The 23,405-nt window shown below is 29.5% G+C and overlaps 3 protein-coding genes across 3 annotated transcripts; all 3 read left to right on the top strand.

The window, feature by feature from the left end:
- Positions 1-6,880: 6,880 nt before the first annotated feature.
- Positions 6,881-10,266, top strand: LOC107004145 (hyoscyamine 6-dioxygenase-like). The gene is made up of 4 exons (XM_015202382.2): positions 6,881-7,195; positions 7,974-8,281; positions 8,933-9,251; positions 9,773-10,266. The coding sequence occupies exons 1-4, from the start codon at positions 7,004-7,006 to the stop codon at positions 10,010-10,012; spliced, it is 1,059 nt and encodes a 352-aa protein (XP_015057868.1). The 5' UTR covers positions 6,881-7,003; the 3' UTR covers positions 10,013-10,266.
- A 2,991-nt stretch (positions 10,267-13,257) lies between these two features.
- On the top strand, positions 13,258-16,876 carry LOC107004794 (elongation factor 1-beta 2). The gene is made up of 6 exons (XM_015203146.2): positions 13,258-13,437; positions 13,515-13,634; positions 14,620-14,701; positions 15,848-15,965; positions 16,202-16,315; positions 16,415-16,876. Exons 1-6 carry the CDS (start codon positions 13,352-13,354, stop codon positions 16,576-16,578), a joined length of 684 nt encoding a protein of 227 aa, XP_015058632.1. The 5' UTR covers positions 13,258-13,351; the 3' UTR covers positions 16,579-16,876.
- Positions 16,877-17,884: 1,008 nt separating this feature from the next.
- LOC107003162 (THO complex subunit 7A-like) lies at positions 17,885-23,289 on the top strand. The gene is made up of 3 exons (XM_015201436.2): positions 17,885-18,038; positions 20,141-20,754; positions 22,841-23,289. The coding sequence occupies exons 2-3, from the start codon at positions 20,161-20,163 to the stop codon at positions 22,973-22,975; spliced, it is 729 nt and encodes a 242-aa protein (XP_015056922.1). The 5' UTR covers positions 17,885-18,038; positions 20,141-20,160; the 3' UTR covers positions 22,976-23,289.
- Positions 23,290-23,405: the final 116 nt, after the last annotated feature.

Raw genomic sequence — 23,405 nt, 5'->3', positions numbered from 1 at the left:
TATATATATATATATATATATATATAAAATCTCGAGATTATATATATATATATATATATTCTTGTTTGATAACTTATGCATAATTTTAAAAGAAAATTATACTATTAGGTCGGATAAATGACAACTACAAACTAATCACCTTGAATAAAAATTTTAAAAAAAAAAACTACAGATTTAAAATTTAAAATTCTTATATTATAGTAGTGTATATAAGTTAGATATTTAAAGTATAATTCCTAAGAGTCCAAAATAATGTAGGATTTGTGCCAACAAGAATATATATCCTCTCTGTATAATTATCCCACAAAAGGACAAACATCGAAAATTTCTGAAAAATAATATTTTCTGTTTATTTTTTCCTCATTTAAATCATTTTTCCCTCCAATATATATATATACTATTATATAACAATTGAAAACATTGAAGAAATACAGTTTAAATGTAAAAAATATACAGAGATAAATGCTAGAAATTGGACAAAGAAATACAAAAAATATATAAAATAAAGTATCATAATATATCATATTTTTAAAAGGTGAAAGCAAAAGATGAGGTTAAATAAAAGTTTTATGTAGGTATGCATAAGGTGTAGGCTTCGAAGCATGAAACGTAAATCTTATGAATTTTTAAGTTATGCTATTTTTAATTTATCAAAAAATGATATATTTGAAAAAAAATATTAAAATCATAAAATTAGAAGTTAAATAAAGGAGAAACTACCTAATTGCATAAACGTTAATTTTATTGTAGTTTAAAATAATTATATTTTGTCTCACTATTTAATAATCTCATATCAGATTTTTAAGTCATACACATGTAAACACACTAGATACGCATCGTATACCTGTATTCGATATGCTTCACATATATCTGGAACACTAGATATTCAAGCAAGATATGAAAGGAAGGTGTGAGGGAGGTGAGTCAGCAAGCGAGATTTGTATATGTATAACATATACATGCGAATCATACTAAATACACATTATATACATGTATCCAATGTGATTTGTATGTATCTGAGATATCGAATACGTAAGGGAGATATGAGAGTGACGAGTGAGATTGGAGGGAGGAAAGGTAGATTTTTCTATATATCCTAGATACATGTGAATCAACGGTGATATAACATATCTAGAATAAATTATATCTAATTTTGACTCAATGTTTAATAAGTTACATGTATCTGGCCGCTCAAAATTTGATAAAATTCATAATATTATAAACTAGTATATATCTAAGTAATTAACTCTTAAACTATTAAAAATTATGCAAGTTACTTTTAAATAAGTATTACAATAAATTTTAGGAGTTCTAAAAAATAATACAAATATATATAAATTAAAGTATCAGAAAGTTAAAAGTATCATCTATATTCCTCTAATAAGTATAAATAAATAAATGGATATATGTCTCCATTTTTAATTATACGCATTAATTTCAATTATAGTAAAACCTTAATTATATTCAATTGAAATTGATGCGTATAATTAAAGAATGTGATGTGGTTCAAGATGCAATAACAATAAATTGAGCCGCAATTAAACAAGCAAGATAAGATATCGAGGACATGGTTAAGGGGTTGTTTGATTGTGAAAGAGTTACCTATGATTAATTATTCTGGAATTAACTATCTTGAAATAAGTTATTCCATCATGTATATGGAATAATTTATTCCATCACCGTGATATTAATGGTGAAATAAGTTATTTCAAACTTGACAACCAAACAAAACGTTATTTTTATTTTTTTATTTCTCTCACCAAACGACCCGAAAGGTCCATCGAAGAGGTCTCTATCTTTAGAGTTAGTTAACTCTAATACGAAGACTTAAAGGACTACTTACATTAGTCCAGAAAAAATAGCTAAATATCTTCAATTTGTTAGCAAATTTCATTTAGATATTTGAACTTTGGGTTTATTTTTTAATTGAATACTTGAATATGTGATAAAGTGTTTCTATTAGACACTTGCGATTCAAATTTTGATTATTTTTTTTTACGTATGTTCTCAAACGTTTATTAGATAATTAAATTAATCACACAATATGTCATCTCCTTTAATTATAAACATCGATCATAATTGTAATGTACCTTAGATTTTACAGGTCGTTAAGGTTAATACATATAAGTAGAAGAGATGACATATTAATTTATACATAGCGAGATACTTGAGAATACACTAAAAAATTAAAATAAATAATGTGAATACTTTATCATACGTCCAGGTGATCAATTAGAACACATATTATTATTCAAGTATCTAAATAAAATTTACCAATTAGTTATTAATGTATTAGGTCAATTCAATTGATAGGAAAACGTTTATAATCCAAAGACAGTTGTATTTCTAAGATCACTTGCCAATAATCAAATCTTACTATAGGAGAAAAAAATATGTTTTAGCTTAAAGTTAGAGGATATATTATATCTAATTTATTATTATTTTTGTGAGTTTTATATTTTTATTATCTATTTAAATATGTTATATTTTTAAAAAGATTCATATTGATTATTACTATTTTTTTATTAAAACACAATTTGATGTTGAGTTAATTTATACACAGCCTGTTTTTAATTGAGATTTGAAAATAAAGAATTTGACCAACTTAACATCGAGATTTATTTATAGAAAAAATAATGAATAGTAGGTAAAAGTCTTATCACTCTTTATTAATGTGAATATTTATTATCATTAAAAATTATTTTTGTTATAGCATAGCGGGACCATTTTTTAGGACAACACCTTCGACTTAATTATTTTCATTCTCGAAAAATTCAAAACCTAAAACCTCTAATTAAGATGGAAGAGACCGAATCATCCTACCAAAACTCCGAATCAACGTGGTTATTTAATGTATTATCACAACACAATCTTTTCATTATAAGCTTAAAAGGGAAATATAATATATTGTTTCTGTTGGATAATAAAGTTTATTATAAAAAAATGTGTTAATATTCATTTTTTTGCTTTCACTTTAAAAAAAAATAAACTAAACTCTAACTATTAAATTCTTTGCTAACTTACGACTAAATAATAGACTCAAATTTTTGTTAGATTTTTTTATTTATATAGAGGTTTTAAAGGTTTTTTTTTTATAGGTGTAAGGGCTTTTAAGGATTTTTAAGATTTAGGGTTTCTTAAGATTTAAAGTGATGCAAGTAAAAAATAAATTAAGGTGTTTTTATATTTTTCTTGATTTTTATATTTGTCGACCATTTACTAAAAAAATAAAATTGATTTTTTTCAAAAAATCATTATTACGATATTTTAAAGTTCATGAAAGTATAAGCCCAATTTTTTAATACACTAAATTAAATGGATCAAAATAAACCTAATTGATAAAATAATAAATTATTTACACGCCCAAAAATAGAGAAATAGGAAGGATCATGAAATTATGAATGTATTTATTTTACAACATAATATTTTTCCTTATTTTGTGTTAGTACAACATTATATTTTCGCTCAACTTTAATTTATAATAACGTAACTTTTTTATATATATTATTATTTCACTGTTCCATAAATCATTATAAATACTCTGTTTATTAGATTTAATAATGTCTCACAAAAAAAATTAAAATCGACTATATAAATTTCCATCAATTATATTTTCATATAAAAGCACACTCAAACGATGATACAACTATGAAGCATCTAATATATCAAGGTGATGTTTATTAAATGATTCAACGATCAATATGACATCTCAATTTATATATTATTGAATAAGTATTTATAAAGTTATAAAATAATAGATGATTTCTAAATTTATGTTCTCAAACAAATGAATAATTATATGAACTATGATTATAAATTATTCGATTAAGAATAAAATGAGAATTTTAAAATTAAATTGTTTCTATTTATAGAAAAGTGATATATTTCTTTTAGACGAACTAATATTTACTTTTATTTTTACATAAAATTGAAACATCATTTTTTCCAGAAAAGATTAACGGAATCAAATATTACAAAATTTCTTAATTTGCAGCCTCACTATTTTGTCCAATAAAGATGGACATGATAAGATAAATGATCGACAATTATAATTATGTCTCAATTTCAAATAAATTAGAATCGATCATATGAATATTTATTTGTTACGGATGAAGACCAAGAAAAGATAGTTATTGAGCAATATTTTCTTGGAAGATATTTCTTACATATTTTTATGTGTTCGTTACGTAAGTAAAAATATTATTTTAAAAGTATTTGTATATGACCCTAAAGTCTAGACAATATTATATGAGGTAGGGAGTAAGCGGTGGGATGGGGTTACGAGGGTAGGGATAAAGATTTGATGTAATCGAGGGTGTGAAGAACACAATAAATGTGAAATATCTTTGTGTGGAATAACTTGTTTTCAATAATTCCATTAGGGAAGTCATGAAATTTATTTTCCTAAAGAAAATTTTTTCCAATGATTTTAACCAATCGTACATGGGAGAAAATTAAAAAATATTTGATTCATACTGAACACACCCTAGATATTTTATAATGTAATCCTCCATTATGATACGAACAATCTCTTCAAATTGATCATGAATCTTTTATTGCAAAGTATAAACTTCTAGATTTTTAAATTTTTCTTTAAAAAAATCAAAACTTTGAAATTAACTAGCGTTTGACAATAGATTTTGAAATTTTATTTTCCAAATTCTATTTTTCACCCGATATCTATCGGGCCCAACTACAATTTCATGTCGAAGAGTCCATAAGTCCAAATCTCACGTTGAAGAGTAAAACGTTAATTCCCTATCAAAGACAAGGTTTGTCTTGCTCTCTCTTTCAAAAGTTTTTTGCAAATCGGTCTTTGCTTAGTAAAATTAAGACTTAAATTATTTCTTTCCTTGTGAATTTTATTTTGAATCGTCCAGGGTTAATTTTTTTTTTTATAAGAGTGATTTGAAGAAACATGGAAATGGGTTAAGGATTAATTTCAGGGAGGCATGAGTTTCTTTAATATAAGAAAAATTACTTAATTACACAAACATTTCATGCTTTTTTTATTTTCTCTACAGTTTAAAATAATTACATTTTATATCAAAAATCAATAATTGTATATCAAATTTTAAGTCAAATACATCTAGATATATGTTTTTTGCTATCAATACAGGGAGAGAGGCGAGCGAGAACAAGAGGTAAGTGAGCGAAGTTTGTCTATTTATCTCACGTACATACGAATCACACTAGATATATCTATCAATATGTATCGGATGTAATTCACATGTAACTGGAATAAATACATAAAAAGTGACAAACAAAATGAGAAAAAACAAAAAAAATGAGCGATATTTATCTATATATCCGCGACGTCCACTCCACTCTATTTTGTAACATTTTTTTTCACCCATAAGAAAAATTAACACTCCAGTATTTTCACTTTTTCGATAATAAACTTTGATTTTTTGATTAATGATGAAAATATTCAACGACTTAAATTAGCCTCATTTATCGATAGATAACTAATTACACTAAGTAGTAAGTGAGGACAAATATTTTCTTTTTTATCTTATATTTTATTTTTGGCAGAATTCGTAATGGGAGGGGACATCTTTGGGGTTACAATTTATAAAATAATGTTTTTTTAACAATTACTAGTACATATAATTATTCAATAGTAGGTACCATAACATTTTATCTTATTATTTTTTCACTTAATTTTTCTAATATTTATTTAATGGTTATTTTTATAGATATTTCGATTGAATTGATGAGGAAAAAAAAATATTCACTTATCATTTAATGTACGTTTTTCATGTACTAGTTTTTGTTTTCGTATTTTTGTTGTTTTCATACGGAAAACTTTTTATTTTTTTTTACTATTTGAACGAAATTTATTTTTGATCGTGCATTTTTATAATGAATTGATTTGGTGAGAAATGCATGAAAATTATTTTCACTGATTTAAGATGAAAAAAAACTTTATTTCTAATAATATAATGAATAAAATAAGACATTATTCACAATAATATAGTTTAATACTCAAATCTCAATAATCTCCGACACGACGTTATCTTTTTTCTGAATAAACAGGAAAAATAAAAATTGTGACCTCATTATAATTAACTTGTAGTCAATGATTTCTTTTTTAATTTAATTTATAACAAGTTGTTGTTTAATGTCTGAATTTTTATTTAAAAAATGTTACTAAGATTTAACGTGTTGCATATATAACAATATGGTGTATTCCACCAAAAAGTTTGATCAGAGTTTTTATTTTTAAATAGGAACTTTTTGCCATGTTCAGCTCGCTAGTGATATTGTCTGCTCTGTATTTAGACTCACACAATTTTATAACGTGTTACTAGAAGGTAAGACCTACTTATTTATATATTTAACATTTCTCATATATTTTGCCGATATAGACTTTCTATCTTAAAAAGGAGTGTAACACTTCTTTTACGTAAATCTGAATTAGTTGAACTTCATACCAAATATCAAACACAAAATAAAAAACCAAAAAAAAAATAAAATAGGCGTGTATATAAACATGGTTTGTAAGAAAAAAAATGTTACATAAATCGAAATGAAACGAAGAAGTGCTTTCTCTGTTCCTATTTACTTGTACATTTGTTACTTGACACACCTATTAAAAAAAAATTGACATAGTGAATTTACCGTTTTACCCCTATTAATAATAGAATTCCAAAATCAATTTGCTCATTATGTCAAAAACAGTAACTCTCTAAATAAATCAAAGATATAATAATAAAAAATATTATTTTTTCTTGATTTATCAAAAATAACTCGTAAAAAAAACAGAGGGAGTAATATTATTTTGCATCCACATTATTCCACAATCGTTCACTTTTCCTACCTAATATTGCATCGACCATTGTCGTTTACTATTTTCTACCTGAAATATCACCATCGTTCATTGCTCCCTACCAATAATCACTATAAATAAGTCCATAATACAACCTTGGAACCTCACAAATCAATTATTGCTATTATTATTATTATCATTATTATTATTATTATCAAAGCAATTAATTAAATGGCATCACTAGTTTCAAGTTGGTCTTCAGAAGTGAAATCAATTCCAGAAAAATATGTTGTTCCATTAGAAAAAAGAGTAAATGCAGATGTACCAATTGGTAAACATATTCCAATTATTGATTTATCACAATCTTCAACTCATTGTATTCAACAAATCATCAAAGCTTCTGCTGACTTTGGTCTCTTTCAGGTTAATTCATATTCGAATCGTTCACTTTTTCTATTTGAAATATCATTTTTAATGTTCGTTTTGGAACTCTAACTAATTTTTTCGAATTTTTACCCAATGTCTAATAGTTGTATTAAGATTAATATCGATCGATTGTTTTTGACAATCATATAATAGGAGTCATTTGATTCACGAACAAGTTATACTGAGATTATAATATAGACAGGGGCGGAGCCACCTTGTACGAAGGGGTTCACCCGAATTTCCTTCAAACGGAAAATTATATTATTTATACATGGTTAAAATAATTTTATTTGTATATATAGTAGATGCAGAACCTCTTTCAGCTACTTTTTGTGTCTATTTCTACAAATTTTGAACCCATTATTGAAAATTCTGATTTCGCCTCTGAATATAGAGATTGTATTAGATACTAGAACTTTTTTTATTTTATTTCTTATCTGGTGTTTGATATCTTAAAAAGGTTTTGATTATTTTTTTTTAATTTTCCACCAGGTATCATGGGGGGAGGGGGGGCTAGAATTTGATATCCACTTTGGGTCACTAACTAGTTTTTTTTCATTTTTCACTCGATGTTTGATATCCCCTTTGACGTTCAGTTGCTTTAACTAGATAGTTATCGATAATTTTATGCCATTTTAGAGATCGTTTGATTTGAAAACAAGTTATATCGGGAATATAATGCGGTGGTCACTATACTTTACACATTAGATCACAATAAACTCATCAAATTACTCGTTATGACGTTAATGTAACTGAACTTTACCCACTATAACAGGTGATCAATCATGGAGTGTCAGAAACCCTAATGGTTGATGCATTATCTGTGTGCAAAGAGTTCTTTAACTTGCCAATTGAGGACAAAGCAAAATTTGTTGAGAGAGATGAGGGCTTAAGTGATTTTGAACCATCAATTGACCAAAGGCCAAAGCTTTACATTGAAAAAGAATACACACCAAACAAGGATGGTTCAAACACTAATAATGTCAAGGACACTGTCTTTTGGAAAGACACTTTTGGACATGGTTGTCATCCTCTCACTCAAGATGTCATCAATTCTTGGCCTGAAAAACCACAAAAATATAGGTATATTTTATACGTCGGTGTTCGATATCCATACTGAAGTGTGACTAATTATAATTTGTTTGACCAAACTTTTGGGAGTACAAAAGATGTTTTTGTTATTACTGATTATGGAGTTTCAATAAAAGTGATTATTAACTAAGAAAAACACGCAAGAGTGTAGCTTAGTGGTCAATAAAGTAGTTGAGAATTCAGAGATCTTAGGTTCAAAACTCAACCGAGACAAAAACAACATTAGGTAATTCTTCACATTTGTGACAGGTATCTATAGGATTAGTCGAGGTGTGCGAAAGCTGACACAAAAACCTCGAACATTAAAAAAAAAAAAACCAAGATTTTTTTTTCTTATTACAACTACTTAGGGTAAAATAGCTGAAAATTTCTTATTAAAAATGTTAATTAATGGATAATTAACTTAGCGGCCCCACCTTAAGTTCAGATAGTTAATCAACTAACATACTAAGCTTTTCTTTTCCGGTCCAATTATTTAAACTGAAAATAGCATGTGAATGTAATTTATATACATACAATTCATGTATAACATATGTATAATCGTGTTATGTATACTAGTTAGAAAAAATAAACAGTAAATCAGATCGATTATTTATGTAAAACATCCTTATATCAATCTTGCTCCATTTGTTTCATTTTCAGAGAAGTGATTGGTGAATATGCATTGGAACTAAGAAAATTGAGCTTAAGGATTTTGGACTTGATGTGTGAAGGACTTGGGCTTGAAGTTGGATATTTGAGCCAAGAACATAGCCAAACTCAACTCATGGTGACCCATCACTACCCACAATGCCCTGACCCAAACTCAACAATAGGTATAGGTGAACATTGTGATGGTGCACTTATCAATTTGGTCCAACAAGAACTAAGTGGATTGCATGTGAGAGACAAAGATGGCAAATGGTTTGGTGTTGAACCAATTCCTGGTGCACTTGTTGTCATCAATGGTTTGATCTTAAAGGTATCGTACACATCATGTTTCAAATCGATTAATTCAGGTTCATGTCTGAAAAAGGGTTTATTATAGTAAATGTTAGTGCTCTTTAATATTTGAGATATCTAAACCTTCATGGATAACTACATATGCCTTCCTTATGTGGCAATATTTTTTTTTTTTATCCCATTTATAAAAGAATGACAACTTTAAAAATTTTGAAATGACTTAACTTAAACTTCTTTTTTACATGTCATACAAATGTTATATAGTGTTTTAGATTACACGTTTCAAAAGTTTTATAATCACATAAATGTTACTATATGTTTATGACCACATGTTTGAAAAGTCGTTCTTCTTTTCTTAAACTCCGTATCTTTCAAATTTTGTCACATAAATTAGAATGGAGATAGTTATTTTGGCTCCCCCTTTTTTTTATGATACACAAGTTATACATAGGATATCATGACTTATTAATTTATTCACTTCTTTATTGATATCTGTTACGAAAAATTCTGCGTACGTCACTGCGATGCGATTGTGTGTAGGTTGTCACCAATGGAAAGCTATCAGCTGGAGTGCATAGAGTTGTGACAAATTCAACATCTGATAGAACATCATTGGGCAGCTTAATAAGTCCAATTGAGTGCACAATTGAACCTGCAAAAACACTTATAAATGAGAAAAATCCACCTTTGTTCAAATCATTTTCATACACAGAATATTTGGGATATTATTTTAGTGACACAACTGAAATTGAAGCAGCATTGAACCCATATAAGCTCTAAGAGAAGAGGGAATTGATAATTTTAATCAAGTTTTATGTTATAATGTATTGTTTGTTTGTACTATTTTTAATTTTCTATGTTGTATGAACTTTGCTCATGCTTGTTTGAATTTTAATTGAATAAATTGATCGGATCACTTTAGGGACGGAGCTACGTGGGGTTCATGGGTTCGGACGAATCTAGTAACTTTTCCGTCTACTCTGTACTTGTACTAGAAAATTGAATAAAATATATGTTTTTGAGCTTATAAATTCCTTATAAAATTGATTAACGACTCACAGATAAAAAAAATTGTGGAAATGTTTTTCATGCTGAAATTATGGATTGTGTGCCACATACTATAATTTGGATAAGTAAATTTTTCTAATACTTGTTTTAATTTTAAATGAATAAATTTGTTGTGCCAAATTCATAATATTTTGGACAAGTTGGACAGATCATCAACTTTTGGGGTCATGTATATTTGACAACTCTAATTTTAAATTTTTAAAACTAAACCACAATACACTTTTAAAACTTTGCATCTATTACAATTTTATTCAGTTTATCATACATGTAAATAAATTTATACACATCGAAAATATTAAATTTAGATAAATTTGGTGAAGAAATGTTGCATCCACCTCTTTTCCCCTAGTCTAGGGGGGGATGGGAAAAAGAAAAAAATGTTGAAAATCACGATATTTTTTATTGGAAAATAGTGAAAGAGTTCTTTAAGAATAACATATTTAACGTGATTTCATTAATGAAGTCAGGAAAAATAAAATGTACAAACCTTATTCTACTTTTAATAGATGTTATAAAACTGTTTCGAAAGACTTTTGATTCATCATTCAATCAACAAATCAAACTAATATGAAAATATGATAAGAAAAAAATTAGATAAATAATTTTCTTCTATATTTGATTATCTTTAATAATTTAATCAATAAAATATAGATGCAACATTTTTCTATTTGGTAACTAAGGGGCAATTAGGTAGAGGAGGACAAGGTGCACCTCTCATAGGATGACAATGACAATTTTTAGAATCATCACAATAACTATAAATATCACCAACACCTTTGTAACATGATTCTATACAATGTTTTTCACATTCATTTGATGAACCCACACAACCAAAATTCTCAAAAATTGCTTCACACTTGTCTTCATTTGATGGAGGATTTTTTGATGCATTTGCTTCAACTGTCATAAAAATATCAAAAAAGAAAATAATTAATTGAGATATAGATAAAGTAATTTTCAAATTATAATTATCAATTCTAGAAAAAAGTATCTTAAAACTCCAAGCAAAACAAATAGATTACGAAATTTCTTCGGATATAAGTGATTTTCTTATATCTGATAAGTAAATAAAAAATATTATCCCAATCAAGAATAGGTAGGTTTTGGGTGAGGTGAGGTGTTGGGGCAAGAAGGAAAAAATAAACGTAATATTACCTTTGAAATTTATTTTTTTTTGTTTTCATCAAGAAATTCACCAACAAAATATGAGAAAAATGGGGAAAAAAATTCATTTTTTTGGTCACACTCTTGATTATTATAATAATGAAGAAGAAAGATTAATCGAAAGGATAAAGAACAACAAATAATTGCATAAATCATATATATACCTAAAGCCACGACAAGCAAAACTAGAAGAGAAACACAAATGTTCTTCATTCTGAATAAAAGTCGTCTTTTTAGAGAACACTTTTCTTATAAAATTGAAAAAACGAAAAAAAAAAATTAAGCAGAGAATGAATAATAGTTCTCTATATTTACATCATATTTATAAGGAGAATAAAATAAGAGCAATAAGTTATTTTCCTTACATGCACTAAATAAAAGGGAACGTATAATTATTTTATAGAAAATAAATTAAAAAAACTAAATATTTTACCATTAATGTAAAGGAAAGAAAAAGTAAATATTATAGAAAATTCTTAGACTAAAAAGGAAAAAACTCAATTTTTATCTCCCTCTTACTTTTTATTAATTGTTGTATTTTTTTAATTAAAGGAAAAATATAATTTATGAAATTTAAATATCATGTTCAAAATAAAATTTTAATTTGAAATTAACCTATCCCAAATTAATAATTTCAAATATTAAAAATTATTTTTTTATAAATAGACTATAAATTAAATATACACATAAATTTAAGCCGAAAAAAATATTTGAGATAATCTCAATAGAACATGATTTAAAATCAGATTGATTTGAAGTTGATTTTCTTGATATGCAATTTGAATATCTTAAATTGTATTACACCCCTCGCAAAAACTCAAAAGTTGTAAAATTAAATTTTTTTTTTTGAATTCTTACACAATCTTACTTACACTTAGTTTAGATGGTTGTTTCATAGTATATTGTATTATATCATACTGTATTGTCTTAATGAATTTTTTTTTGAATAGATTGTATTATTATTCGTTATTATACAAATTATACACATTCATAATTTGAGTGATAAATCTACGATAAAAGTAGGATACTTGATAGAGATATTATGAAAAAAGTAAGATCATCCTTCAAGCGAGATAGGATACGTGAGAGGTTTGCCTTCTGGATCGAGCTTACCTCTCATGTGTGGTTAGCGAGCACTTGCATAGGAGCGAAAATTTTACCAAGTGCGGATCCAAAGAGTAGCAGAAATATGACTATTAAATATTACGTAAAGAAATATCAAGGTAACAACGCAATTACATCAAATCAATCGTTACATACAATGACTCTTTTCATTTTTTACCTACAATACAATAAAATTTAAGAAAGAATTAAAATAAACATTGTATTTAAACTAACAGTAACAATCAAAATAAACATTGTATTTACACTAACAATACAATACAATAAAATACAACAAATAACAACCATACAAACAAAATGTTAATGCGTAAACCGTAATTAAAAACAAAATATCCTTAAGCTCTATATTGATAAATCACATATCTTTTCTGTTCTTTTTATATATAAAAAAACATTTATAATTACAACCTTTTATAAACACATAATTTCATAACTATCACTAATCAACAATAATAATATTTAGTTATTCTTCAATATAATATAATATATTCACTCTAAATACAAAATTTTCTTTAACAAAATATTAACTTATGAATTAAATTTTATATTTTTATAATTTTTTTTTTAAGTAATCACTTTTTTTTTCTTCTAAATAAACAATATTTTTAATTAGTGGAATTTTTTTTAAAAAAGCATATACCTTTAGGGTTTGTTGAAATACCTCATATATAAATTCCACATTTTTTCATTCTCTTTAGCCTTCTCTTTCGCCAACCAAAACCTTACAGCCTCAAATCTCAAATCTCCTTTTCTAGTTCTTCAACAATGGCTGTAACTTTCTCAAATCTTCACACTGAAGCTGGTCTTAAGTCTGTTAATGACCATCTTTCTGGAAAAACTTATATTTCTGGGTAATTTTTTTTTTCAGATTTACAAACTGTGTTATTTTCTGGATTTTTTTTGATTTTTTGATGTTTTTTTTTTGCAGAGATCAGCTGACTAAGGATGATATTAAGGTATATGGGGCAATTTTGGAACAACCCAGTTCAGATCTTTACCCCAATGCTAGCAAATGGTACCAAGCTGTTTCTGCAAAACTTGCCTCAAGGTAGATTTTGTCCCTTTTTTTGCTGTTTTTGTACTGTTTTTTTGAGTTGGATAGTGTTTTGCTGTGGAAGTTTGAATCTTTAGTGTGTTTGTGTGATTAGTGATGAGTTCTGGAGCTCAATGTTGTGAGTGTGAAGAGTTGGTAGTTGATTATTCTTTTTGATGTCACTGGTTGTATTGTTCTTTGATTTTTTAATTTTTTTTCTCTTTCGAAGATTGAACTTTGGTTGAGTTTTTGTTGTTTTTCTGATTAATGATGAATCTCTGAGTTAAATTTATCTGGGAGTTGTGTGTGTGTGTGTTGGAATTGGTAGCCATGAATTTTCTTTGATTCTACTTTTTAATGCTACTGTTGATATTGTTCTTTTGAGTTTGTTAAGTGTTTTTGCTTTGAAAGTTAGAATCTTTAGTGCTTTTTTTGTTGTCTTTGTGATTGATGAGAAGAATTGGATAACCAGGTGCTTGTCTGAGAAAGCAATTTGATAGGTCGAGAGAACCGGAAGTCCAGCTTTTAGCATTCGATTCATTGAGATTTGTTTTCAAATTTGTGAGGATTTTTTTGCGGAGTGTGAATAGTAAACTAGTATCTTACACGATCTCTTTTTCTTGCGCTCGATTAGTGGAGTACTCCAGTTCCAGTTTGGAGCTTGGAGTTCAGTTTTCCTGGGAAAGCTGTAGGTGTTAGAATTGGCAGCTACGGCTTTTCCTTGATTATAATTTTTAGTGCTATTGTTTATATTGTTGTTTGAGCATTCCAAGTGCTTTGATTTGAAAGTTAGAATCTTTAGAGGGTTTCTAATGTCTTTGTGATTGATGATGGAGCTTAGTTTTCATGGAGAGCCGTGTGTGTGAGATTTGGCAGCTGACCTATCTTTGATTATTCTTTTTGATGCTACTGTTTATATTGTTCTTTGATTTTCAACTTTTTTTGCTTTGGAAGTTAGTGTCTTTATTGAGGTTTTATTAATGATGATCTTGGTGTTTAGTTTTCCTGGGAAAGCTGTTGGTGTGAGATTCGGAAGCCAAGCTGCTCCTGCTGGAGCTGCACCCGCTAAGGAAGCTGCCAAGGTACTTACAAGATGTTTGCAATTGGTTTTATTACAAGATCTTATTTTCTATTGGAGTAATTGGTTTTTATAATAACTATAGTTACCCTCTTTGCTTCAAATTGCTTGTTTGGTTTCAACTTGTCTCAAAGTTTAAGAAAGTACAGAACGATATTTGAATCTTTTGGTCTTAACCATAATGCCCTTTCATCTTGTGCTCTTACGCATGTCATGTGGGAAGTTAGAATAAAGAGTTGCTAAAAAAAAAGAAAGGTGCATTCTTTTTTAAACTAATTAAAAAGGAAAGTAATACAAATAAATTGAAATTGAGGGAGTAAAATGTGTCCTATTACTTTATAGGTAAATGGTTATATTTAATGTGAATTTAGCGTGTGTTATTAACTTGTGTATATGGTTGTTTTCTGCCAACTTGTCAATACAATATTTATTACTTCAAAAAAATTGCTGCTAATACGGTCTATATGATGCTTGAAAAAATAAAATAAAATGTTGTCTATGTGATATTCCTCTTTGTTGTGGCAATAAAGCTCCGTTGATTGTATCGTTTTTGTTGTTCTGTTTAAGCTGTTAATCAAATGGAGTTTTGTGGTACCAAGTGTCTCAACTTAAATCTCTTTAATCTCTTTCCCCTTCTCCTTCTCTGTTTCAACTAAAACTTTTAGAAGATGTGTTGAATTGGGAGGAAGATAATAAATAGAAGAGCATATAAGCTGAGGCAGTGCCTTGGCTTCCTAGTAGCCAGTGACATTCACCAAACGACAAACATAAAGGGCAGAATTTCACCTTGAATGGTTTGTAAATTTCAAGGCAGTTCAGCAATGAAAATAACGTGTATATCAACTGAGCTGACTGTATATTTCTGAAAACTACCTTGTATGATCTAACATGCTCACACATTTATTTATTCTAAATAGAAATGACTGGATGTGTTTTGTATGGGTTATTATATTAGTCTTTAACAACCTTCTCGTGCATGATAATGCATAACTAATGAGTTTGACTTAACACCCTTACTCAAAAGTACCTGATTTATTTTATCATAATGTGCTGTTATTGTGGGAATTGTTCATTCATTTAGTATGGGGCATTTGATTAGCTTGATTTTCTCTATCTCCAAGTAGAGTTTGACAACATTTATTATTTGCAGCCTGCCGCTGATGACGACGACGATGATGATATTGATCTCTTTGGAGAAGAGACAGAGGAGGAAAAGGCTGCAGCAGAATCAAGGGAGGCTGCTAAGGCATCCGCCAAGAAGAAAGAGAGTGAGCATTGACATTCCCTCTCAGTTGCTTTCGTATACAAAATGCACAACTACTTTTATATGTGAACAACGTCTCCTTTATCAAGCTATTTCCATGATAAAAAAAGTGAAGAACAAAATTGATTCTGGAAAAATACGAAAAACATTTCAGAACTTGGATTTTAGAAAGAAATTTTGTTCGTTTGCTAAAGTGTATCTTGATTCTGCTTCATTCTCTTCTTCCATTATTTTTGGTAGGTGGAAAGTCCTCCGTTCTTATGGACGTTAAGCCTTGGGACGATGAAACCGATATGAAGAAACTGGAGGAGGCTGTTCGCAGTGTTCAGATGGACGGGCTTCTCTGGGGAGCATGTATGACTTACTATATCTATCCCACTCCTTTTAACCATTGCTCGAACTGTTGTATTATCTTAGTTTGTTACTGACTAGCTGTTCTTGTCTCTTTGACAGCCAAATTGGTCCCAGTTGGATACGGGATTAAGAAAATGCAGATCATGCTTACCATCGTGGATGACCTCGTCTCTGTGGATACCCTCATTGAGGAACGTCTAACAGAGGAACCTATCAACGAATACGTCCAGAGCTGTGATATTGTTGCCTTCAACAAAATTTAAGGTCAACACAGAGATGGAACTTCCTATCCAGATTTAGCCTTGTCTGGCTGTATTTTTGCTAGTTTTTGAGTTATTTTGATACTCTATCGTCGTCGTTCTTTTTCGTTCAAGTGCCTTTAGTCATGAGAATGAAAATTTAACTGTGAAAGCATATGGAACTGAGAATTAAGATCATCAATTATAGCTTTTCTTTTTTGCTTTTCCTGTCACAGTAATTTTGGATCTCTCAATTTGTTTTTCCTAATCAGTGGTAGTGTAAACCAGCAATAAGTTGGCAGATGATTGTTGATTACGCGTTTGTGGATAGAGTTACTTTGTACTTGTGTTCATAGATATCTACTAACGTTCGTTTGAGTAAGCAAGCGTTGGTAGATAGAGTTATTTCGTATTTTTGTTGTGTATGTGAAATTTGTTGAGTTTTGTGAGAATATGGCACTTGAACAGTAGTTTAGATTTCGAGTGAAACTTTTTGAATTTAACAATGAATTTAGATATATAACATTAAAAGTTTTTTGAAGTATAATTTACGTATTTAGAGATTACATGAAATGTGTTATTAGATAGTTTTAAAGAACATATATAAATTGCAATTAATTTTTGAAATTTGTTGAGTTTTGTGAGAATATGGCTCTCAATAGTTTAGATTTCGAGAGTGAAACTTTTTGAATTTAACAATGAATTTAGATACATAACGTTAAAAGTTTTTTGAAGTATAATTTACGTATTTAGAGATTCCATAAAATGTGTTATTAGAAAGTTTTAAAGAACATATATAAATTGCAATTTTTTTTTTTTAACTCTTGAAAATTCAATTATATTGTAGCCAGAAAGTTAACTACCAAATTTTTATATGATTTTAGCATATTGGTATACATTTTGTCAAAGTTATCTTCTAAAAATTTACTTACTAAAAACATTGATAAGAACAATATTCACATCATTACTTATATCAGCTATTATTAAGTATTTTATTGATTTGATGGGAATATTTGATACCAATTAGCTTATAACATGTAATTATTTTAAGATAATTTCATCATCAAATTGCCAAAAATCGAATTGTGTTAGATAATTTAGTAGCAAAAATACTAATATTAAATATTTGTTTATTGAATTATATAATTAGTTTAAATATAATATTTGTTTTTATCGTAACTTAAATGGCATTATATTGCTTTGTTTAAATTCATTATCAATTAATAATAAAGTAACACGCTTATTTATTAGGATAGCAAATTATAAATTATTATTATAAATATTATACAATACATTATAAAATAATATTTAAATCGAGTGTGCATAAAGTAAATTGGAAATGAGAGTAATTGCTGAAGAACACAATATATTCAATGCTACCCTAAATATTGAAGAACGGAGTTTCTACTTTCGCCGGTCGGAGAACGACGACATTTTTGCCGGCGACATTTGTTCCGGCATCTACTCCAAATTCTCATTCACAGGTATATGCCACTTTCTCTGATTGTGCAGCTTTTAGACTAATTACTGCATACATTACTCTTAATTTAGTTATATTCCATAGTTTCACTAACACCTGTAATCGATAAAGCTTGTTCTAGCTTAGGGAAAGTAGAAACAGAAATCGAGCAGTTTCGAGTGAAATGAAAACTCCTAGATACAATGAGAAGAATTGGAACTGATTGATTTAGCTTATTAGACTTTGGAACAATAAGTAATTTACAAAAATGAACTGATTCAGTTTGAATAGCAAACAATATAGAAAATTCTGCAACTCTAGTGCAGAGGTGGATGAGTATTTGAAATATATGGGTGTTTCCAATAATATCTAGAAAAACTCAGGTTCCTTCACTGCCATTGGACCAAGTGACTACTTTTTTACTAGATTCCCAGTATATATATCTTATATATGTAATGCTCAATATAATGGAGGATCTGGACAAAAGCCAGTGGTTTCCTCTGAACCCACACCATACCCTAGACCTCACCTGCTATAGTTAAGTGTAACCAATTTTCCTTAAATATTCTTCGTCTGTGTCTCCCCATTTTGTAATGCCTGAGTGTCCTCTATTTATATAATGATAAAAGAAATATCGGTGAGTCTAATCTGAGAAGTTTTTGTTTGGAGATTATTGTTCAAATTTTGTTTCGAACGGTGGATAGTGTTATCTAATGTGGTGGTAGCAGGCGGTCGGATCTAGAATTTTCATTTAGAGGGTTCGAAAATTAAAATGTAGTGCCTAAAGTTTGAACTTAGAACCTCCATGTAAATTTTTTGAACCCCCTAAACTATTGAGCCAACCACTTGTCTTGTGTTTAGGATATTCAAAATTTGTACATATACATAATAAAATAAAAGTATTAATGTATTTTTTTGCCGAGGGGGTTCGGGTGAACACCCCCGTCCTAGATCCACCCTTGACTAGCAGGTAACCCATAGAATTAGTTGTAGGTACTCACAATCTCACCTGAACACCTCAATTATGAAAGAAGATTTGTATCTTCCATTTTTAGTATATTTTTGTTGTTCCCTGAAATAAGTGAACATATGTGCTAAATCTTCTCTGTCATTTTCTAGTTTGTATGCATTGATATCTTTTAAGGTTAAGCTAGAATAGAATGGAACTTTTAAAGTTATCTCCACCAGAGATAGATTTAGGATTTAAACTTAATTTGTTCATGATTATAGGACAGTGACCTCCAGTGTTAGTAACAAGTTTCTAAATTTATTTCTAGTGCATGTTTTTAATGAATTTCTTAACATTTATACATGCTTACCTTTATTGGGTTGTACCGAACTCGTACGTTATAGCTTACCTACGCCCCTGATCTCCACCACCATCTCTCTTCTTCTAGTCGAGATGAAAGGCATTGATAAATGGAGGAATTTAACTCTTTACTCCTTTTGTCTCATCTTATGTGACACGATTTAAAAGACACTCTCATAATGTAAGTTTGATTTGAAAATATGATAAAAATTTGTTATGGTACTGTTACCTTTGTCAAAAAAAATAAAATTTGTTATGGTAGTGTGATCAGGGGAGATCAAATAATTTGTCAAAATTGAATTCCTTAAATGAATGTGGTTTCTTAAAGAAATGAGATTTAGATAAAATACCACTCCGGTTGTTCCTTTTTATGTGACATTGTTTGACTGGGCAGAAGGTCTATGAAAGAAAGGCTTTTGAAATTTGTGGTTTAAAAAATACCGTGGATATTTGACTATTAATCATCTCATTACGAGTAAGCTGAAAATTTTAAAGTTGAATTGTTTTTCAATATAAAAATGTATCATTCTTTTTGTGATAGAGTAAAAAGGAAAATGTTTCAAATAAATTGTGTGACAAAGGGAGTATTTTTTTGATAAAGGTAAAGTCGTGACAAAGGGAGTATTACTTATAAAATAATGTCAAACCTCTTTGAGCATTATTGCTTGTATTTCCTTAGTATCCTGATTACACTAGATTAATAAAAGAGCTGTCTGTTAATTTAAATGAACCTCTTTTAGAGATGACAAGGGAAGCTAAGTTGCTGCCCATGATCGTTTATATATTGGATGCTAATCTGTAAGAAATGTTTATTTCAGGATAGAAGATTTCAAAACAAATGTCGATAAAAAGTAGGAAATTTGCTGGAAAGGGGGAATCAGTGGCATCACATTATGCATTTGGCCCACTTGAAGATGATATAATCATTAAGCATAGACTTCTGACTCGGACAACCACCACCAGAGGTGAACCACCACTGAAGAAACTTCAGAAGAAGTTCACTACTTTTGCTTTGGAGATAGAGAAGGAAGCTGATAACTACAGTGATTGTGAAAGACTAGCCAAAGCATTCTTGCAAGAGCTAAATACTTTTGAGATTCCGCTCCTAAAGAGCAAAGCAGTCATAGATGCGAATGTTAGAGAAAAAGAGAATTTTGATGACCTGAAGGGTGAAATCAACAAGCAAATTGTACAGGCTCAGGCTGACATAGAAGATCTCAAGAGTCAACTCGAAGAAAGCAAGGTTGAAAGGAAGCACAAAGAAGAGGGTGAGGCTATCAGGAAGTTAATTTCTATGCAGCCTCCAAGATCAGAAACTCAGAAGGTTATAACAGAGCTTGAGAAAGAGATAGCTATGTTGGAAGCAGAGAATACTGCTAGTTCGAGGACATTGGACATTCGTAAAAAGCAGTTTGCCCTTTTATTGCATGTGGTATGTATCTTGCTGCAAACTTTCCTTTCGTTAGTGCTTTTGGTTTCCTTAGTATTATCCCTTGGCCTAAAACTGATTCTTATTCCGAAGTTATTATGTTTCAGTTTCTTAAATCGGAAAATCCGAATAAAAAAAACCGAGTTGAACTTTTGCAAAACCGAAGCGAACTGACCAACACCCACCTTTGATCTCAAGAGGTGCTGAAGTATGTGTACACATGAAATACTTTAGATTTAATGCACAGAACCATAAGAAGAGGAAAAGAGAAACTGATATTTCTTTCCCATTTTTGATTTTTTTTCATGATCGGTTCTTGGTGTTTTGACTTCTCTTGTTAGATTTAACTTTATTTACCGACAATGTGAAGAACTTCCACATTATCAATGTCTCTAATCTATTATAGCATGTTATTATCTTGTTGTGAAGTTTACCAAATTAGGCTTGCTATGCACAACTACCTATTGAGCATGACTAGTTTAATCAGGTATGAGTGGCATGTCAAGAATTATGGTGTATGTGAGAAAAGCGGGACAATGTAACACCCCAATTTTCATAGAACATTCTGATTGCCCACTTTTTAATTTATGTAAAGTTCTCCGGCTTTCTTGAAATCCAAATTTCTATGTTATTTAAAAACGTCGATTTGAAGAATATTTCTTTTTTGTATAATCTGTGCTTATTTGGTTAGAAAATAATGACCAGAGTTAAAAAAAAACAAATAAATTACGACACTGAAAATATTGGGATACTTAGTTGATTGGTGGAGAACTTGCTTCTACCAAGGGCTAGATGGATGCTCAGTGAGCAGTAGAGGTAGTCTAACAACCAAATAAAAGAAGTATCTTGTGGAGGTATAATGTAATTTTAAGAATCAAGAACTATGCTCTACAAATTCTAAAACTAGGAGGTGTTACTGTGCAAAGTTTCCTATCTCCTTAAATTTGAGTGACTAGATCTTTAAGACTAGTTTTTCACGTTTGGATAAAAGGTTACACATTTTTATTACAGTGACAATCAAATATAAAGTGTGAAAATATGTTTGCTCATCCTTTTGAGTGATCAGGTGATTGTAACCGGGTTTATTGAGATTGTTCCTTCATGGTTCAAAGTTTAAAACTTGATTGAAATTCCTTTTCAGGACTATGATGTTATAATTGGTAAGAATTGGCTCATTAGATACTATGCATTGGTGGATTGTAAGTCGAAGCATGTAACTTTTAAAATTCTCATACTTACATATTTCAAGTAAAAAGATCAGTGATATCTGATATTATTTTTGTTGTTTTGGCATGGAAGATGATTCACCATGATTGTTAAGCCTTTCTCGAATGAGCTTGACCTTAGAATCTATAGGAGTGTCAAAATGTTTACTCTCTAAGAGCTAGTTTCCTCCTGCATGTTCAAGGGTATTTTCTTTTCTTTGATTTCCCAAGGTTTGGTCTGAAAGTGGTTCACCAAATGTTGCTTTAGTTGAGAAATCCCTATCATTGACATAAACAATCAGACTAGCATACATTGCTAGTATTAGTGTCAGAGAGTGAGAAAGGATGGATCATAATTGGGTTGAGTTGTCATCTTCAGCAAATGGAGATACTGTAATTGTATCATCCGCTGGTTCATAAATCAAACTTTGGCGAGCTTGATCTACACATGGCAACCGACAGTGAGGATTTTGGCAATACGATACTAGGATAAGGTTTGTTGGAGCCATGCAACTCTTTGCACAGCTTGGTGCAGCTCCAATGTGGCTTTTCACATGTTATAACTTTCACATCTCAAATCTAGGCATAGTTACAGCAATAAATCAAATTGAACCAAAACCTAATATCCTCAATGAATCTCTTCATTTAAAATTCTTTTATTTATCTAATCGGTGTTTCTTTTATTTATCTAATTGAGCAATCTTAGGTTTTTATTATGGTTTTCGTCTTTGACACCACTGCTAAGACTTGAATACGAGATTACCTATGTTTGGAAATACTGTGTAGACACAGCGAACTTCATCTGCATTAGAGAAAACCTTAATTGGCGAAAGTGGCACAAATCTTTTGCTGCATGTTCAAAGCTGGTCTTTTTTCCTTTTCAGGTTGATGAGTTGCAGAACACAATAGAGGAAGAGCAAAGGAGTTTGGTCGAAGAGATGAAGAATGTTGTCGATGATCATAACAAGAGCGGAGTGGAGGATGCTACCATGGGTCCTGAAGCAATGGCTGTTGATTAGCAAGTGACTCCTTATTGCAGAAATCTGTTTAACTGTACCAATAGACAAGTCTGCTATTTAAAAGTGAGACAAAGATTGGGGGTCTTGCTGTATATATGATGTTTCTGCAAGCTGTAAGAAAGCTTTGAATGCGTGATGACTCGGGGAAACATTATGTATAGTCCCATTAATTTTTAAGTCATATTATCGTATTTACGAGCGAACTTTTAGGAACTGGTCAACTTTCTTGATTTTTCGTGTGTATTAGTCCATGAATCTGGCGCTTTGGAACACCCAATTTTTTTTTTAGAATAAATTTTACTTGGACTTCCATAGTGAGTTGGAAATGCATTGTATATAGTTCCACCATATTTAAGGTATCTTTTCAAATTTACGAGTCAACATATAGAAATTAACCGAATTTCTTGTGTGTATTAGATCATGGATCTGG

This window comes from Solanum pennellii, chromosome 11 (genome assembly GCF_001406875.1).
Source record: "Solanum pennellii chromosome 11, SPENNV200".
NCBI classification, from domain to species: Eukaryota; Viridiplantae; Streptophyta; class Magnoliopsida; order Solanales; family Solanaceae; genus Solanum; species Solanum pennellii.
This window is presented reverse-complemented; position numbering and strand designations above follow the sequence as displayed.